At 37.8% G+C, this 19,366-nt stretch overlaps 1 protein-coding gene across 9 annotated transcripts in view; it reads left to right on the top strand.

The window, feature by feature from the left end:
- PPEF1 (protein phosphatase with EF-hand domain 1) overlaps positions 1–17,862 on the top strand; it is a 157,401-nt gene extending 139,539 nt beyond the window's left edge. For 8 of the 9 annotated variants that reach the window (XM_015461777.3, XM_015461783.3, XM_059883888.1 and 5 more), the window contains 5 exons: positions 636–778; positions 9,526–9,632; positions 12,987–13,150; positions 15,955–16,039; positions 17,235–17,862. In XM_015461777.3, coding sequence (XP_015317263.1) covers positions 636–778; positions 9,526–9,632; positions 12,987–13,150; positions 15,955–16,039; positions 17,235–17,443 — 708 coding nt within the window. In that variant the 3' untranslated portion in view covers positions 17,444–17,862. Of the gene's footprint in view, positions 1–635; positions 779–9,525; positions 9,633–12,986; positions 13,151–15,724; positions 15,918–15,954; positions 16,040–17,234 lie in introns of those variants that run through there. The other variant, XM_024988544.2, reaches the window with a different exon arrangement.
- Positions 17,863–19,366: the final 1,504 nt, after the last annotated feature.

Raw genomic sequence — 19,366 nt, 5'->3', positions numbered from 1 at the left:
GTAATTAAAAAAAAAAAAAAACAGAAAAAAGCAGTGGCTTGTCTGAAGTGACATGTGCATTTGGGCAGGATTAGGTCCAAATCAGCTTTCCTGTCACTAACAAGTATTATGCTCCAAGACTCTTCATCTTCTATCACACCCCCAAGACTGGTTCCTTCCCAACAGAGTGATCATGGTCCCTTATCTAGCCACTATTTTTCTGACCTTGAAGCACTGGTTTGATGGGGGCCCTGAGCCCTGTAAATCAGTCAGCTACAGACAAAAGAAAAGGACTGTGATATTACACAAGTTTTATTTTGAATGGTCAAATATCACAAGAAAAGAAAAATAAAAGCTTTACCCTGCTGGAAAATTGGAATTTACAAAACTGAGCAGTAAGGAACTGAAATTGAATACAGGATTGCAAGGCCATGCACTGTGGGGATGAGTGGCTAGAAGTTAGTACTCATGGGGACAATGATTTAAAAACCTTGCTTCTCTTCAGTGGAATCACAGGAAATCCCATTAGACTTTGATAATTTGTACGAATTTTGAATTTTGTATAACTTTTGGTTTTTAAGAATTAAGCTGTTTCTGACTTTATTGAAGGACATTTTGAGAACTATGTGAACCTGACGTTCTTTTTCTTTAACCAGGTTATTACTGTATTTTCTGCGTCTAATTATTATGAAGAAGGTAGCAATCGAGGAGCTTACATCAGAATGAGTTCTGGTACGACCCCTCGATTTTTCCAGTACCAAATAACTAAGGCAACATGCTTCAGGCCTCTTTACCAAAGGTGTGTATACTCTAAGGAGCTTTCTGAGCTCTGGTAATGGTGACCACGTAGAACCAGTCCAGAGTGCCTAAGAGCAGCCTTGGGATTGAAGAAAACAACTTACCTGTTACTCATTAGTAGAAACAAAATGAAATAATTCTGGAAACCAAGTGGTGAATGTGCTCTTATTTGAAACCAAGAGCAGTAGTTCTAAAGCAGTCAGCATCCATGAACAGTCCCTAATTGAATATAAGGAAAAGGAGGTCTCTGTACCTACCCAGTCCCGTAAGCTCTTGCCTTTTCTGCCCCCAAACACAACCCAGTTGTCTTTGTCCCTTCTCTACCCAGAAGTGTATATGATGGAGTTGAGTGTGTCTCACTGTGTGATGGCATGCATCCCTTACCTTTATTTCCCCCCTTTGACATTATCTTTTTAATATTTTTGTATTCTAAAACAAATATATTTGTTGTTAGGTGTGCTAAAACAAAGTTGTATAAAGAAAATGTTAGTGATCTCTCCCAGTACTTCTCAGTAATTTTTTTCCGCAGAGGCAGCTGAAATTAATAGCCTGGAGGGGACCCTTCCACCCTCTTCTCCTTGCTCCTACAAAAACAGACAAGCAATTTCTCATTCATGGAACTTAAATGTTGAGCACCTACTATGTGTCAGACACTGTTCTAGGCACAGGTGATATTGAAATAAACAAAATAGGCAAAAGTCTTTTTCATCATCAAAGCATATCCCAGTGGAAGGAGAAAGGCAGTAAACAATATACATACATTTTTTTTTTTTTTAACAAAGATAGAATCACACTGCACAGTCTATTCTGCAACTGACTCTTTCCCTAAAGATTGTATCATGAACATCACTCCGAGTTCATACATGTAGACCTAACTCATTCTTTGTAGTAGATGCATAATATTCTATACTATATGTATGCCATAACAATTATGGATAGCTAAATTGTATTCAATTGATGGCCATCCAGATTGGTTTCAGGGTGTTGTACTTAAAAGCAGTACTGTAACAAACATTCCTCTGTGTGTATATGTGTACATACATATATACACATATTCATAAGTTTTTAGTGCTTGTTTTAAACATGAAATTTTAAAATGTGGGATTTATATGTTTGAAATTTTGCTAGGTACTCCAAAAAAGTTGTCACAGTTAACAATCTGGAAAACAGCATATTAATTTCTCCACATCCTCATTAATCTCCAATTTTATTACCCTTCTTCATTTTTGACAAACTGATGGATAAAAATGGTAAATCTAATATTTTAATTAGCATTTTTTTATACAGCTGAGTTTATCCATCTTGTTTTTGGACATTGTGTTTTCTTTTCTTTGAATTTCCTGTTTATCATATTCCCCCATTTTACATTGGACCATTTGTCATTTTCTGATATATTTTTAGGAATTTTTTGCATTTGAGGGATGGAGGACTTTTACAGGCATGTTATATATATTTTGTTGATGTCGTGATATTGCTTTAGTTCTATGAAATCACATTTTTATAATTTCATTTTATCTTTTGGATTTTCACCTGTGGTAGAAAAATGTCTCCATATTAATTTTACATTCAGTTCAGTTCAGTTCATTCAGTCGTGTCCAACTCTTTGTGACCCCATGAACTGCAGCACGCCAGGCCTCCCTGTCCATCACCAACTCCTGGAGTTCACACAAACCCATGTCCATCGAGTTGGTGATGCCATCCAGCCATCTCATCATCTGGCGTCCCCTTCTCCTCCTGCCCTCAATCATTCCCAGCATCAGGGTCTTTTCCAATGGGTCAGCTCTTCGCATGAGGTGGCCAAAGTACTGGAGTTTCAGCATCAGTCCTTCCAATGAATACCTAGGACTGATCTCCTTCAGAATGGACTGGTTGGATCTCCTTGCAGTCCAAGGGACTCTCAAGAGTCTTCTCCAACACCACAGTTCAAAAGCATCAATTCTTCAGCGCTCAGCTATCTTCACAGTTCAACTCTCACATCCATACATGACCACTGGAAAAACCATAGCCTTGACTAGATGGACATTTGTTGGCAAAGTAATGTCTCTTCTTTTGAATATGCTATCTAGGTTGGTCATAACTTTCCTTCCAAGGAGTAAGCGTCTTTAAATTTCATGGCTGCAATCACCATCTGCAGTGATTTTGGAGCCCCCCAAAAAATAAAGTCTGACACTTTCCACTGTTTCCCCATCTATTTCCCATGAAGTGATGGGACCGGATGCCATGATCTTTGTTTTCTGAATGTTGAGCTTTTAAGCCAACTTTTTCACTCTCCACTTTCACTTTCATCAAGAGGCTTTTTAATTCCTCTTCACTTCTGCCATAAGGGTGGTGTCATCTGCATATCTGAGGTTATTGATATTTCTCCCAGCAATCTTGATTCCAGCTTGTGCTTCTTCCAGCCCAGCGTTTCTCATGATAGCTTACTAAGTTAAAGTATACAATCCAGTGATATTTAGTATATTTACCCAGTTGTGTAACACTGCTGCTGCTGCGTCGCTTCAGTCGTGTCTGACTCTGTGCGACCCCATAGACGGCCGCCCACCAGGCTCCCCCGTCCCTGGGATTCTCAAGGCAAGAACACTGGAGTGGGTTGCCATTTCCTTCTCCAATATGTGAAAGTGAAAAGTGAAAGTGAAGTCGCACAGTTGTATCTGACTCTTAGCGACCTGATGGACTGCAGCCCCACCTGGCTCCTCCGTCCATGGGATTTTCCAGGCAAGAGTACTGGAGTGGGGTGCCATTGCCTTCTCACTACCATAATCTAATTGTTGAATGTTTGTTCCATTCTGTAAAGACAACTTGTATCCATTAGTAGTCATTCATCATTATCACCTCCCTCATCACAACTCTAGTCAACTACCAGTCTGTTTTCTCTCTGTATAGATTTGCCTATTCTGGATATGTCATGTAAATGAAATTAAATAATATGTCGTCTTTGTAACTAGCTTCTTTTACTTAGTACGCTGCCTTTGAGGTTCATTCACGTTGTATGCATGTGCTCATCGCTTCAGTGATGTTTGACTCTTTGCAACCCCATGGACTATATAGCCTGCCAGGGTCCGCTGTTCATGGGATTCTCCAGGCAAGAATGCTGGAGTGGGTTGCCATGCACTCCTCCAAGGCATTCCCTTTGTAACATGTATCAATTTATTTTAATGGCTGAATAACATTCCATTGTATCAGTAGACCTCATTTTCTTTGTTCATTTATCAGCTAATAGAAATGTGATTAGGACTTCCTGGTGGCCCAGTGGTTGGGACTCTGAGCTCCCAATGCAGGGGGCATGGGTTTTATCCCTGGTTGGGGAACTAAGATTCCACATGCCACGTGGCCAATAAATAAATAAATAAAATATTTTTTTTTTAAAGAGAAATGTAGATTGTTTCTACTTTTTGGTTACTGTGAGTAATGTTTTGAACTTTGGTGGACAAGGTTTTGTTATACATTTAATTTCTTTTGGGTATATACCTGAAAGTAGAATTATAACAACTCTTATGTTTAATATTTTGAGGAACTTGAAAGCTCTTTTCCAAGGGAATGCATGATTTTACATTCCCATCAGCAATGTATGTGGATTCCAATTTCTCCACATCCTTGACAACCCTTGTTATGATCTTTTTGATTATAGCCATCTTAGTGGATGTGAGGTCTTGATTTTGATTTGTATTTCCTTACCTACCATTGACTTTGAGGATCTTTTTGGTTCTTATTGGACATTTGTATATTGTCTTTGGAGAAATGTCTGTTTCAGATCCTTTTTCCTTTTTTTTGGCTGTTCCATGTGACTTATGGGATTTCAGATCCCTGACCAGGGATTGAACCAAGCCCCATCAATGAAAGAATCAGAGTTCTAGCCACTGTACTGCCAGAGAATTCCCACCTTTTTTCATTCTTAATTGAATTATTACACTTTTTACTATTACATTGTTAGAGTTGTTTATATATCCTATATTTGTGTCACTTATTAGATATTGTAGTTGTTCGATTGCTAAGTCATATCCAACTCTTTGCAAACCTGAGGGATACAGCATGCCAGGCTGCTCTGTCCTCCACGATCACCTGGACTTTGCTCAAAATCATGTCCTCTGAGTCCGTGATTCCATCCAACCATCTCAGCCTGTGTTGCCCCCCCTTCTCCTCCTGTCCTCAATCTTTCCCAGCATCAGGGTCTTTTCCAATGAGTCAGCTCTTGTGACTGAGGTGGCCAAAGTATTGGAGCTTCAGTTTCAGCAGTAGTCCTCCCAGTTCAGGGTTGATTTCCTTCAGGATTGATTGGTTTGATCTCCTTGCTGTCCAAGGGACTCTCAAGAGTCTTCTCCAACACCACAGTTGGAAGGCATCAATTCTTCAGCGCTCAGCCTTCTTTATGGTCCAACTCTCACATCCGTACATGACTACTGAAAAAACCATAGCTTTGACTAGACGGACCTTTGTCGACAAAGTGATATCTCTGCTTTTTAATATGCTAAGTTTGTTATGGCTTTCTTCCAAGGAGCATCTATTAATTTCATGGCTCCAGTCACCATCTGCAGTGATTTTGGAGCCCAAGAAAATAAAATGTGTCCCTGCTTCCACTTTCCCCCCATCTATTTGCCATGAAGTGGTGGGACCGGATGCCATGATCTTAGTTTTTTGAATGCTGAGTTTTAAGCCAGCTTTTTTTGATCTCCTCTTTCACCCTCATCAAGAGGCTCTTTAGTTCCTCTTCACTGCCTGCCATTAGAGTGGTATCATCTGCATATCTGAGGTTGTTGATACTTCTTCTGGCAATCTTGATTACAGCTTGTGCTTCATCCAGCCAAACATTTCTCAGGATATACTCTGCATATAAGTTAAGTAAGCAGAGTGACAATATACAACCTTGTCATACTCCTTTCCCAATTTTGAACCAATCTGTTGTTTCATGTCTGGTTTTAATTGTTGTTTCTCGACCTGCATACAGGTTTTTCAGGAGACAGATAAGGTGGTCTGCTGTTCCCATCTCTTTAAGAGTTTTCCACAGTTTGTGGTGATTCACATAGTCAAAGGCTTTAACATGGTCAGTGAAGCAGAAGTAGATGTTTTTCTGGAATTCCCTTGCCTTCTCTGTGAACCAACAAATGTTGGCAAATTGATCTCTGGTTCCTCTGCCTCTTCAAAACCCAACTTTGTGCATCTAGAAGTTCTTAGTTCACATACTGCTGAAGCCTAGCTTGAAGGATACTGAGCATAACCTTTCTAGCATGTGAAATGAATGCCATTGTCCAGTAGTTTGAACATTCTTTGGCATTGCCCTTTTTTGGGATTGAAATGAAAACTGACCTTTCCCAGCCTTTGGCAGCTGCTGAGTTTTCCAAATTTACTGACATATTGAGTGTAGCACTTTCACAGCATCAGCTTTTAGGATTTGAAATAGCTCAGCTAGAATTCTGTCACCTCTACTAGCTTTGTTTGTAGTAGTGATGCTTCCTAAGGCCCACTTGACTTCATACTCCAAGATGTCTGGCTCTAGGTGAATGACCATACCATCGTGGTTATCTGAGTCATTAAGACCTATTTTGTGTAGTTCTTCTGTGTATTTTTGCCACCTCTTTTTAATCTCTTCTCCTTCCTTAGGTACTTACTGTTTCTGTTCTTTATTGTGTCTGTCTTTAGATGAAATGTTCCCTTGATATCTCTAGTTTTCTTGAAGAGATCTCTAGTCTTCCCCATTCTGTTGTTTCCCTCTATTTCTTTGTATTGTTCACTAAGAAGACCTTATCTCTCCTTGCTATTCTTTGAAACTCTGCATTCAGTTCTTTCCCTTTCTCCCTTGCCTTTCTCTTTTCTTCTATTCTCAGCTATTTGTAAAGCCTCCTCAGACAACCACTTTGTCCTCTCACATTTCTTTTTCTTGGGTACGGTTTTGGTCACCACCTCCTGTACAGTGTTACAAACCTCCATCAGTAGTTTTTCAGGCAGTCTTGTCTGCCAGATCTAATCATTTAAATCTATTTGTCACCTCCATTGTATAATCATAAGAGATTTGATTTAGGTCATACCTGAATGGCCTAGTGGCTTTCCCTACCTTAAGTCTGAATTTTGTAATGAGCTCATGATCTGAGCCACAGTCAGCTCCTGGTCTTGTTTTTGCTGACTATATAGAGCTTCTCCATCTTTGGCTGCAAAGAACATAATCAGTCTGATTTCAGTATTGGCCATTTGATGATATCCATGTGTAGAGTCCTCCCAGGTATGGTTGGAAGAGGGTGTTTCCTGTGAACAGTGTGTTCTCTTGACAAAACTCTGTTAGCCTTTGCCCTGCTTCATTTTGTACTCCAAGGCCAAACTTGCCTGTTATTCTGGGAAATCTCTTGACTTCCTGCCTTTGCATTCCAATCCCCTATGATGAAAAGGACATCTTTTTTTGGTGTTAGTTCTAGAAGGTCTTGTAGGTCTTCATAGAACAGGTCAACTTCAGCATTTTTATATCAGTGGTTGGGGCATAGATTTGGATTACTGTGATGCTGAGTGGTTTGCCTTGGAAATGAACTGAGATCATTCTGTTGTTTTTGAGGTTGCACCCAAATACTGCTTTTCAGACTCTTGTTGACTACGAGGAGTACTCCATTTCTTCTAAGGGATTCCTGCCCACAGTAGTAGATATAATTGTAATCTGAATTAAATTTGCCCATTCCCATCCATTTTAGTTTACTGATTCCTAAGATGTCGATGCTCATTCTTGCCATCTCCTGCTTCACCACATTCAGTTTGCCTTGATTCATGGACCTAACATTCCAGGTTCCTATGTAATATTATTCTTTACAACATCGGACTTTACTTTCACCACCAGGTACATCCACAATGGAGCATTGTTTCTGCTTTGGCCCAACTGCTTCATTCTTTCTGGAGCTATTAGCAATTGCCCTCTGCTTTTCCCCAGTAGCATATTGGACACCTTCTGATGTGGGGGGCTCATCTTCTGGTGTCATGTCTTTTTTCCTTTTCATATTGTTCATGGAATTCTCATGGCAAGAATACTAGAATGGTGTGCCATCCTCTCCTCCAGTGGACCACATTTTGTCAGAACTCTCCACTATGACCTGTCTGCCTTCTGTGGCCCTGCACAGCATGGCTCGTAGCTTCATTGAGTTATGCAAGCCCCTTCACCTCAAGAAGGCTGTGATCCATGAAGGGATTATTAGATATAGGATTTGTAAATTGTCTCTCCTATTCTGTAGGATGTATTTTTACCTTCTTGATGTTATTATTTACAGCACCAAAGTTTTAAATTTTGATGAAATCAAATATATCTATTTTCTCTTCTTTGCTTGTGATGATGTATCTAAAAAGATATTGTCTAACTCAGAGTCGTGAAAATTTATTCTATGTTTTCTTCCTATAATTTTATAAATTATCTTTATAGATTAAGCTCTTACATTTGATTTATATTTTACTCATTTTGAGTTTATTTTTGTGTATGGTATGAGGTAGGGGTTCAACTTTATTCTTTAAAATGTGGATATTTAATTGTCCCAGCAACATCAGTTAGAAAGACTATCCCTCCCCTATTTGACTTTCTTGACACAGTTGTCCAAAATCAATTGACCATAAAGGTATGGGTTTATTTCTGGACTTTAAGTTGTATTCCATCGACCTATATATCTGTCCTAATGTGAGTGACACACTGTCTTGATTAGTAAAGGTTTTTTGTAAGTTTGAAATTGGGAAATGTGAGTTGAATTTGGCTCTTCTTTTTTAAGATTGATTTCCATGTGAATTTTAGAATCAGCTTGTCAACTTCTGCAAAATATGCCCACTGGGATTTTGATAGGGATTATTTTGAATCTGTAGATCAATTTGGAGCTATTGCCATTTTCTTGACTGGTTCTTTTATCATTATAAAATATCCCTCTTTATCTCTAGTAATAGCTTTTGTCTTAAAATCTATTTTGTTTACTATAAATTTGGCCACTCTAACTCTCTAATGGTTGGTGTTTACATGGTATACTTTTTCCTTTCAAACTCTTTGTATCTTTGAAGCTAAAGTGTGTCTCCTATAGACAACATATAGTTGGATCTTGTTTTTTTAACCCAGTCTCACAATCTCTGTTTTTTTTTTTTAATTTGTTTATCTATTCACCTATGATGTTATTTTTGATATGGTTGGATTTGCGTATGCCATTTTGCTTTTTTGAGGGATATGTGACTGATAACTACTTTGTTTCTCTGTTCTTCCTTTATTGTGAATTTATTTTTGTAAATGGTCTGAGGTAGAAATTTAGCATCCAGACATTGAGTTAATTATGCTAGCCCCCATTTTAAAAAACTGTCCTTTTCTACTGAATTTTAATACTTGCTTCATCATATATATTGTTCCCATATATAGTTAGCTGTATTTATGAAAATTCCATTATATTCTATTCAGGTACGTGTCTGTCTTCTCTTGTGTCAATGCCTGCTCTTTAGTTTAAGTAAGTTAAGATAAATTCCAGCATCTTCTATAGCAAGTCCCTCTGTTTTCCTTCTTGTCTTGGACATTCTCATGCACTAATTGTTCATGTGAATCTTTGAAACCAAAAAGAAAACACCAGTGATAATCCTTTTAAAATTTCACAAAACATGTGCACACATACATATAAACACATTCACCACCTAATAATATGTTACATGTGAGGTTAAGGAACTTATTTAATGTAGAATCTGGTAAGTGGCAACACAGTATATTAAAATGAAACAGAACAGAATGACTTATGTAACTTTCACCTAACAGTTTTTTTCTTAATATAGGGTGAATGCTATTGAAAGTAGTGCCATCAGGATGTTAAAAGAGAGAATGATTTCACGAAAAACTGACCTCATTCGAGCTTTCCAACTTCAAGACCGCAATAAATCAGGTAAAAAAAATTTAATGCTTACCATTTCTGAACATACCAGGTTCTATACAGATTAGTTTTCATTTTCTTTGCTGTCTTAAAAGCTCAGTTTTCTACTTTTACCACTGAAGGATGATAGAGATAAAATATAATCCATTATATGCTTGGAAAAAAGCATATTCTTCCTTTTCAATAAGCGTCTTTCAACTTAACAACAACAACCCTGAATTTGACTTCTATTCTGGTAGTATGTGAGACTAGATACTCTCAAAAGTCCTCCTGTTAAGAGACAGAGGGATGGTATGGGGAGGGATGTGGGAGGGGGGTACAGGATTGGGAACACGTGTACACCCATGGTGGATTCATGTTGATGTATGGCAAAACCAGTACAATATCGTAAAGTAAAAAAAATAAAAGAAAGAAAAAAAAAAAAAGAGACAGATTCTAGAGGATGCAGGATTTTAATGCATTTATGAGCTTCACAGTAATTAAAGTAAATCTCTAGGCTATATTTCCTCTCCCTGCTAGTGGATTTTTAAAGCTGCATGTTAAAGCATGGAGCAGCAAGCAAGCATCATAGGCTCGATTGTCTTGGGGGCAAATGCTAATATTGCTGTAGCAGTCAATCTTGGGATTAACTGTAGGATAGTAGAAAAGATGAGTAAGCTGAATTTGAGAATTCCAACATTAGGCCTAGATCCTCAAAGTGACCAGAGTAATCCTAGGTCTGTAGTGCCCTGACTCCTGGCAAGCAAATGTAAATCCATGTTCATGGGAAGTATCCCTAATTTGCGCCACTAATATATCCAGAGAGTGAGATCAATTAATATGAGGTCGCAACCAAAGATCCCCAAACAAACAAGGAGAGCATGAGTGAGAGTCAGCAGGAACAATAAGCAACAGATTTAGTTTCCCAAGGATATCATATATTGGGATTATCAAATGCAAAGTAAAAATTACTAGGGAAGAAAATGTTTAAAGAAATGAAAGATGGAGTCACAAGTATGCATTTTAAAATGATCTAAAGAACCATTTTTATTTTATATAGATATAAAAATAACTTGTTAAAAACCATAATGAATGGGTTAAATACAAAATTAGATATTGCTAAAAAAATTAGAAAGATTAAGAATAAAATGTTTAATATACATCTAAGCATGGTCCCAGGAGGAGAGACAGTAAGAGAGAATATATTTTGCATGATAATGGCTGAGAGTTTTCCAGAATTGTTGAAAGAACTCATACTCACAGGTAAAGAGGAACAGTGATTCTCAAATAGGATAAATAAAATCAAATTCACACCTATACACACTTGTGGTGAAACTGCAGCACACCAACAGCAAAAAGAAAATCTTAGAAGCAACCAGAGGAAACACACATTGCTCAAGATACAACAGTTAGAGTGACATCAGACTTCTCAAAAGTTGCAACAGAAGCCAGTAGACAGTGGAATCATATGTACAGGTTGTCCCCAATTTATGGTGGTTTGACTTACGAGTTTTTGACTTTAAAATTGTATGAAAGCCATATGCATTGAGGAGAAACATATTTTGAATTTTGACCTTTTCCCAGACGAGCGATATATAGTATGATGCTCTCTCATGCTGGGTGGTAGTATTGAGCCACAGTTCCCAGCCATCCAGGTGATCACAAGGGTAAACAACTGATACATTTACAACCATCCCGTACTCATACAGCCAATTTTTCACTTTCAGAACATTATTCAATAAGTTACAGGAGATAGTCAACACTTTACTATAAAATAGGCTTTGTATTAGATAATTTTGCTCAACTCTAGGCTAATGTAAGTGTTTTGAGCACATTTAAGGTAGGCTAGGCTAAGCTATGTTGTTCAGTAGGTTAGATGTGTTAAATGCATTTTTTATTTATTATATCTTCAACTAATTATAGGTTTATTGGGCTATAACCTCATTTTAAGTCTAGAAAGATCTATACAAAACATTGAAAAAAAACAAAGTGGGAACAACTCTATTAATATCAGACAAAGTAGACTTCAAGGAGATACACATTATTAGAACTATAAAGAGATACTTTATAATAATACTCAGTTTTCTAATTGAATCCATTTGAAATGTGTATGTACCTATTTATATAGTCTCCTTAAAAACTGTGTAAAACAAAAATGGACTGAACAAGTAGAAGTTGAAAAATCTATTGTCATAGTGGGAGATTGTAACACTCTTTTCTCAGGAACTGAAAGTATAAACAGACAAAAGTTTAACAAACTTTTTGTAAAAGACATATGTTGAACTCTATCCAACATTGCAGAATATACACTCTTGTCAAGCATAAATGGAACATTTATGTTTGACCATTAAGTGGAACATAAAGCAAATCTCTACAAATTTTGTATTGGAAACATATAGAATAAATTCTCTGACATAGTGAAATTAACTACAACTTAATTACATAAGGTAGCTAGAAAATCCCCTTGGGCTTGGAAATGAGGAATACACTTCTAAATAACCTTTGTCCTTAGCAGCTAAGTGTGTGGTGAATGGTCTTGGTGGGGGTATCAAATGACTACTCTTTCTTGAAAGCAGTTTGGCAAAATATATCAGAAGCCTTAAAATGTACATACCTTTAGGTCTAGCAATTCTACTTCTAGGAATGATCCTAAGAAAATAATGGAATAATTTCACAGCCATTAAAAGAATGATGTAGGTTTATGTTTATTAACATAGATGCATGTCCATGATTGTAAGTAAAGAATCAAGTTAGAATATCTATGTTTGTTGTGTATGTGTGTGTTGCCATATGTAATACATATATATGAAACATATGGTACAACGTATATTTGGCTTTAAGAAATATAAAATATTGTACCTTTATATATGTCCATGTTTATATACATAGAAAAACAGTAGAAATAGTAATGTTTTCTGTTTATTCAAAATCCTTTCAAATGAGCATATCTTTAATAATCAGAAAGCAAAAGTATATTTTTAAATACTACATGTAATATTAGAGGATGAAAGGATACTACCTAAGAAAATGAGACATGAGCAATATGCTCAAATGTTAAAAGTAATCTTATCTTTTATATCCTTTTGTGTTTTCAAGTCTTCTATTATAATTATACCTTACTTTGTTAGTAAGAAAAAGGGAAAAAGATCTAGCATACCCAAATTCTGATCACTTACCCATAACAGTAAGGAAAAGATCCATGGAACCTCTAAGGCTTTCTTTAGTTAATCTTCCCTCAGAGCTGTGGGGTCTGGTAGACAGATGATAAAGGGTAGCAGAGGCACCCAGACCTCAAAACCCAGGCTGTCTGCTTGCTCCATTGATGAGGTTGCATTTTTTAAAAATCAACTTATCAACCAATTATATGGGCTTTGTTGTTGCCGTTAGGAAAACTTTCAATGGGCCAGTGGGCTTTTTCAATGGAGAATGTTTTGGGGCTGAACTTACCATGGAGATCACTGAGTTCTCATCTGGTAACCACAGACAAAGATGGAAATATTGACTACATGTCTGGCTTCCAGGATGTCCACATTCAGAAACCTGTGAAAGAGGTAAGTGAAATAACACCAGTTAAAACCTGGCTGGCACTGAATATCCTCTGGACAACTTATGAGTTCCTTAGTTCTTTGAAAAAGTTGAAAGTGGAATTGGCTAGTGGATGGGCATGGCAGTCTCAGGAAAACAGCTAAGGGGGGGTGTTCCAGGTATGTTGTGATCTGTTCAGGAAATTTGTGTGTTGTAAGGATAGCCAAAATGAGAAGAATGAAAAAGTTTCTGCGAGCAAATCTCTGTCAAATATGTGATTCTTGTCTTAAGTTCTGTTCAGCAGAAGAGCAGATATGAAATCTGCATTTCATGTAATACACTTTTTAAAACACTCAACACACTCCTATTAACTGCCAGTAAGTATAGATACCAAGAAACAAAATTAGAGATACCAAGGGAACATTTTGGGCATAGATAGGCACAATAAAGGACAGAAACAGTATGGACCTAACAGAAGCAGAAGATATTAAGAAAAGGTGGCAAGAATACAAAGAAGAACTATACAAAAAAGATCTTAATGACCTGGATAACCACAGTGGCACGCTCACTCACCCAAAACCAGACATCCTGGAGTGTGAAGTCAAGTGGGCCTTAGAAAGCATCACTATGAACAAAGCTAATGGAGGTGATGGAATTCCAGCTGAGCTATTTCAAATCCTAAAAGATGATGCTGTGAAAGTGCTGCACTCAATATGCCAGCAAATTTGGAAAACTCAGCAGTGGCCACAGGACTGGAAAAGGTCAGTTTTCATTCCAATCCCTAAGAAGGGCAATGCCAAATAATGTTCAAACTACTGCATAATTGCACTCATTTCACATGCTGGCAAAGTAATGCTCAAAATCCTTCAAGCTAGGCTTCAATGGTATGTGAACTGAGAACTTCCAGATGTACAAGCTGGATTTAGAAAAGGCAGAACCAGAGATCAAATTGCCAACATCTGCTGGATCATAGAGAAAGCTAGAAAATTCCAGAAAAACATCTACTTCTGCTTCATTGAGTATGCTAAAGCCTTTGTGTGGATCACAAGAAACTGTGGGAAATTCTTAAAGAGATGGGAATACCAGACCACCTTACCTGCCTCCTGAGAAACCTGTATGCAGGTCAAGAAGCAACAGTTAGAACCAGACATGGAACAATGGACTGATTCAAAATTGGGAAAGGAGTATGTCAAGGCTGTATATTGTCACCTTGCTTATTTAACTTATATGCAGAGTACATCATGAGAAACACTGGGATGGATGAAGCACAAGCTGGAATCAAGATTGTCAGGAGAACTAGCAATAACCTCAGATATGTAGATGACACCACCCTTATGGCAGAAAGCAAAGAGGAATTAAAGAGCCTCTTGATGAAGGTGAAAGAGAATGAAAAAGCTGGCTTAAAACTCAACATTCAGAAAACTAAGATCATGGCATCTGGCCCCATCACTGCATGACAAATAGATGGGGAAACAATGGAAACAGTGACAGACTTTATTTTCTTGGGCTCCAAAATCACTGTGACTGCAGCCATGAAATTAAAAGATACTTGCTCCTTGGATGAAAAGCAATGACAAACATAGACAGCGTATTAAAAAGCAGAGACATCACTTTGCCAACAAAGGTCTGTCTAGTCAAAACTATGGCTTTTTCAGTAGTCATGTACGGATGTGACAGTTGAACCATAAAGGCTGAATGTCAAAAGAATTGATGCTTTTGAACTGTGGTGTTGGATAAGACTCTTGAGAGTCCCTTGGACAGCAAGGAGATCAAACCAGTCAATCCTAAAGGAAATCAACCCTGAATATTCACTGAAAGGACTGATGCTGAAGCTCCAATACTTTGGCCACCTGATACGAAGAGCCAACTCATTGGAAAAGATCCTGATGCTGGGAAAAATTGAAGGCAGGAGGAGAAGGGGACGACAGGATGAGATGGTAGGATGGCATCACCGACTCAGTGGACATGAGTTTGAGTAGGCTACAGGAGTTGGTGATGGACAGGGAGGCCTGGTGTGCTGCAGTCCATGGGGTCGCAAAGAGTCGGACACAACTGAGCGACTGAACAACAACAACAAAGTATAGACTTATTGATATCTTATACATTAAGAATTTTAAAATTTAGAATTTCTTATTAAAATGGGAATACCCCAGGGAGAATTGTCAGACCTTCGGTACTCATCAGTAACTAGTTACAATATTGGGCTGAAAGTGAGCTGATGGGAACTAGGACTGGGGTGATTGTTTGCAGGGGAGATGAAAAGTTGATTAGAGAAAAGGAAGTAAATGTACACATGGGAAGCTAAAATATCCACAGGAAGGAGACTTTTGGCTTCACTTGAGAGACAGTTTACCATGGTGACTAAGCTCATAGGTCTTGGCTTCAGGCCAAGATTTAAATCTCACTTACCAATTATGTGAACCTTCTGAAACTTACTTTACCTGTTTGTCTTCCAGTCTGTAAAATGGGCACAATAATGGTTGTGTTCCTTGGGCCTGTTTTTGAGGACTGAATGAAATAATCCATAGACACTCTGAATGCAGAGCCTGGCACACAGGTGCTATCAATAAATATTGGCTATTGTTATTTACTCCTTCCAGATTCACTTTGGACCATCCTCTGAGGAACATAGGCTGAAGACACTACAGAACACAAGAGCACGGTCTTTTATCTGATTTAAAAGGGTTGGGTCTCCAAGGAAGGCTTGCCTTCTCAAATTTCTATCTAAATCACATACTCTGAATTGGTGACCATGTTGTGTGTTTGTTACTTTTACTAAAATTGATCTGCTATTCTGTATGTTTTAACATTTAGACAATCTTTATTTTAGGTTCAGTCTTCTCTAATTGAAACAGTGTACAGATACCGATCTGACCTGCAAATCATCTTTAATATCATTGACTCTGATCACTCAGGTAAATTTGCTTCGATTGGTTCAGTAGCAGTAGAAAGCAAAGGCTAGTCTGTTTATTTGAAACCAGAACTCTGTTTTCATCTAATGCATTCTTCATCCAAACTTGATTTAACTCAGGGAAGAGAGGAGAGCATGGGGATAAACTCATGTTTAATATTACTGTTTTTTTTAGTTTGGCCACAAACTCTCTATTCAAATCCATATGGTACAGGCTTATGTATCCATTAGTCAGATAAGACCAGCTCCTTTTATAAATCACCAGCACAGATGGAAAAAGAATTAACTGTCCATTTAAAAATCATAATTATTTCTGGCAATAAAAATCATTCCTAGAGTTCTGATTCTGTTTTTTGGACTGAGGACTATGAAAACTCTTTCTGCTTAGGTTTGATGCACAATTATTTATTTTCAAGCTTTAAAAAATATCATCAGATAATCTTGAAGCTTTAAAAAATATCATCAAATAATCCCCAACTGCAGAGAGCATTAAATACCAAAAAATCACTAATCAAAACACAAAAGTAAGTTACTGCCTATAGAAAATGGTGGAGCCATTGTTTACAATCCTCTTATTGAGTCTCAGGGCTAATTCTCCCTTTCCTTTGATGTAGCTCTCCTCTCTACCATCCTTTGTGTCCCTCGCCCTTAGGTTTTAGATCTTGTAATTTCTACATTACATGTATTAGTACCACAGTCTGCAGTCCCCTCCCCCACCTTTGGTTCACTGTTTACTCATTCCAGCTTTAGAATAATGGCGGATGCATGTTAATGTATGGCAAAACCAATACAATATTGTAAAGTAAAAAAATACTAATAAATTAAAAAAAAATCTCAGGATCACTTGGTAATTTAAACTGACATATTGTTTCTTTCATTTACAATCTTACTTTTCCATTTCCTTCAGTTTCTCAACGGCCAGGCATTTTTGTTGTTATTTAGTTGATAAGTCATGTCCGACTCTTTTGCTGCCCCATGGACTGTTGCCTGCCAGGGTCCTCTGTCCATGGGATTTCCCATGCAAGAATACTGGAGTGAGTTGTCATCTCCTTCTCCAGGGGATCTTCCTGACTCAGGGATCGAACTCATGTGTCCTGTATTGCAGGCGGATTCATTACCACTGGGCCCCCTGGGAAACCCCACCCCTCCCTAGGATGGGTCTTAAAAATGAATATTCACAGCCTTCTATATTCTTTCAGGCCTGATCTCCATGGAAGAATTTCGTAGCATGTGGAGACTTTTCAAAAGTCACTACAGTGTCCATATTGATGATTCCCAGTTTGATGAGCTCGCCGAAAGGATGGACTTAAACAAAGATGGAAGCATTGACTTTAATGAGTTTTTAAAGGCTTTCTATGTAGTGCATAAATTTGACCAGTTGAACAAATCAGACACCAAGCTTGCATAACAAGAATTAGGGCTTTCCCTCCGTGAAATAGTTGGCCCAAATCTCTGACACAGTCCTTACCATGACCCTTGAAATCCATACTCAACAGTAGACAGAAGTAGACCCCAATTTATGCCATAAGTAGATGTATAATGTGGGTATTGTAAGTCCCTAGTAAGCTGTTATTGGTAAGACTAGGTTAAATGTCAGCTTATAGAATTTGACTCCAGTAGTGGGAGTCCCACATTGTCGGGTAGAAACTGAATTTAAGCCTAGTGTTGGTCTCTTGGATGCCACCTGACCAGGAGACCTGAGCAGTTTGGAAACATATTGAAAAGAACCCACAGAACACCAGAGGAAAGTACAGCATCTGTGAGTGGCTGAGGGGTGGGAGGAGGAATACAAAACTATTAATGGAATAAAGTGTTTCCATCTTTAAACTGTAATCTTCTTTGGAGATACCATAAACCAGTGATTTTCTGTTGTGGGAGAACCACACTTCAGGGATGGGGGCCATATCAGAATCTTGCAGGGAGGGTGTTGGAGTGTATTGTTTGAAAAAGCATAATTTTTCTTGTCTATTGGAGATAAAAAGTGAATACATCCAGATGGAACCCTATAATTAATACAGTTTGACACCTTCATTGGTAAGATGGGGCTTGGTTGTGTATACATTGTGTAGTTTATTCTGCCATTCTGATTGCATATCAAACATAAGAGATTTCTACTAAAGGTGAGTGCATGTTTCATTTTTCTCTAAGTTTGGGAACTTCAGGATCTATCAATATGCCAGATTAAATATCAATATGCCTGCTTGCTACACACACCAGAAATAATGGATCACGTGTAACAAATATCTTTTAAAAATGCATTGCTGAATTGGCAGGTAAGTAAAAGAAACCTCAAAGGCAAGGTGAAAAAAAGCATAATTAAATTGCTATTATGGTATTATTACTATGGTTTAAGTGATATTAGCTTTATTCAGTGATATTACATTTGGACAGGATAGACTTTAGAAAAGAATATCATTTGGATAAAAAGGTCATTGTTGTTGCTTAGTTGCTCAGTCATGTCTAAGTCTTTGCGATTCCATGGTCTGTAACCCACCAGGCTCCTCTGTCCATGGTATTTCCCAGGCAAGAATACTGGAGTGGGTTGCCATTTCCTCTCCCAAAAGGTCACTACTGAATGCTAAAAGGAATGATTCACCAGGAAGATATAATAGTTATAAAATTATGCATCTAAAAACGTAGAGTTTTAAAAGTGATAGTGTAAAAATTGACGTAACTGCTGGGAGAAATTGATAGAGGGAGATTTTTAATATACATCTGTCAGTAATTGATCACTTACATAAAAAACTTGTGTATAGAAGATTGGACAACCTAATTAATTTACCTGATCATGTATGTGTATATGTATTCTGCAATCAGTTTTAGAGAATACACATTATTTTCAAGCTCATATGGAACATTTATAAAAACTGGTCATGTATTAGACCACAAAACATATATCAAACACTAAGCAATCAATAACAAAGATACTACATTTTCTGATCATGATGCATAATTTTCCTAGGGAAAAAAAGAATTTGCTACAGCTAACTCAAGAGCAATAGGGGAGTCTGAAGAGACACATAACCATTAAAGAATGTGTCAATTTGGCTAGGCTGAACTACAGTTCTCAGAATTCCCTTTCTTGCATGTTTCTGTTTAAGGTGGACCATGGTGGAGATTCTTAAGAGATTTGGAAGGCAAAGAGAAGTGGCAGCCATGGTGTAGCTCCTATACGCTATTGCTGAACTGCTGATTGACCTTGGTGTGAAGCGGCAGCTAGGCCTGCAATTGCTGTATTCCCTGGGATCCCATGTCAGCTGCTCTTATTCCTGGGACCACTGTGTGGGTTTAGCTGCAGGATGAGCACCTGGGCCAGGTGTGTGTGTTCAAT

This window comes from Bos taurus, chromosome X (genome assembly GCF_002263795.3).
Source record: "Bos taurus isolate L1 Dominette 01449 registration number 42190680 breed Hereford chromosome X, ARS-UCD2.0, whole genome shotgun sequence".
Classification (NCBI taxonomy): Eukaryota; Metazoa; Chordata; class Mammalia; order Artiodactyla; family Bovidae; genus Bos; species Bos taurus.
The sequence above is the reverse complement of the archived record's forward strand: the minus strand, read 5'-3'. Positions and strand labels throughout refer to the sequence as shown.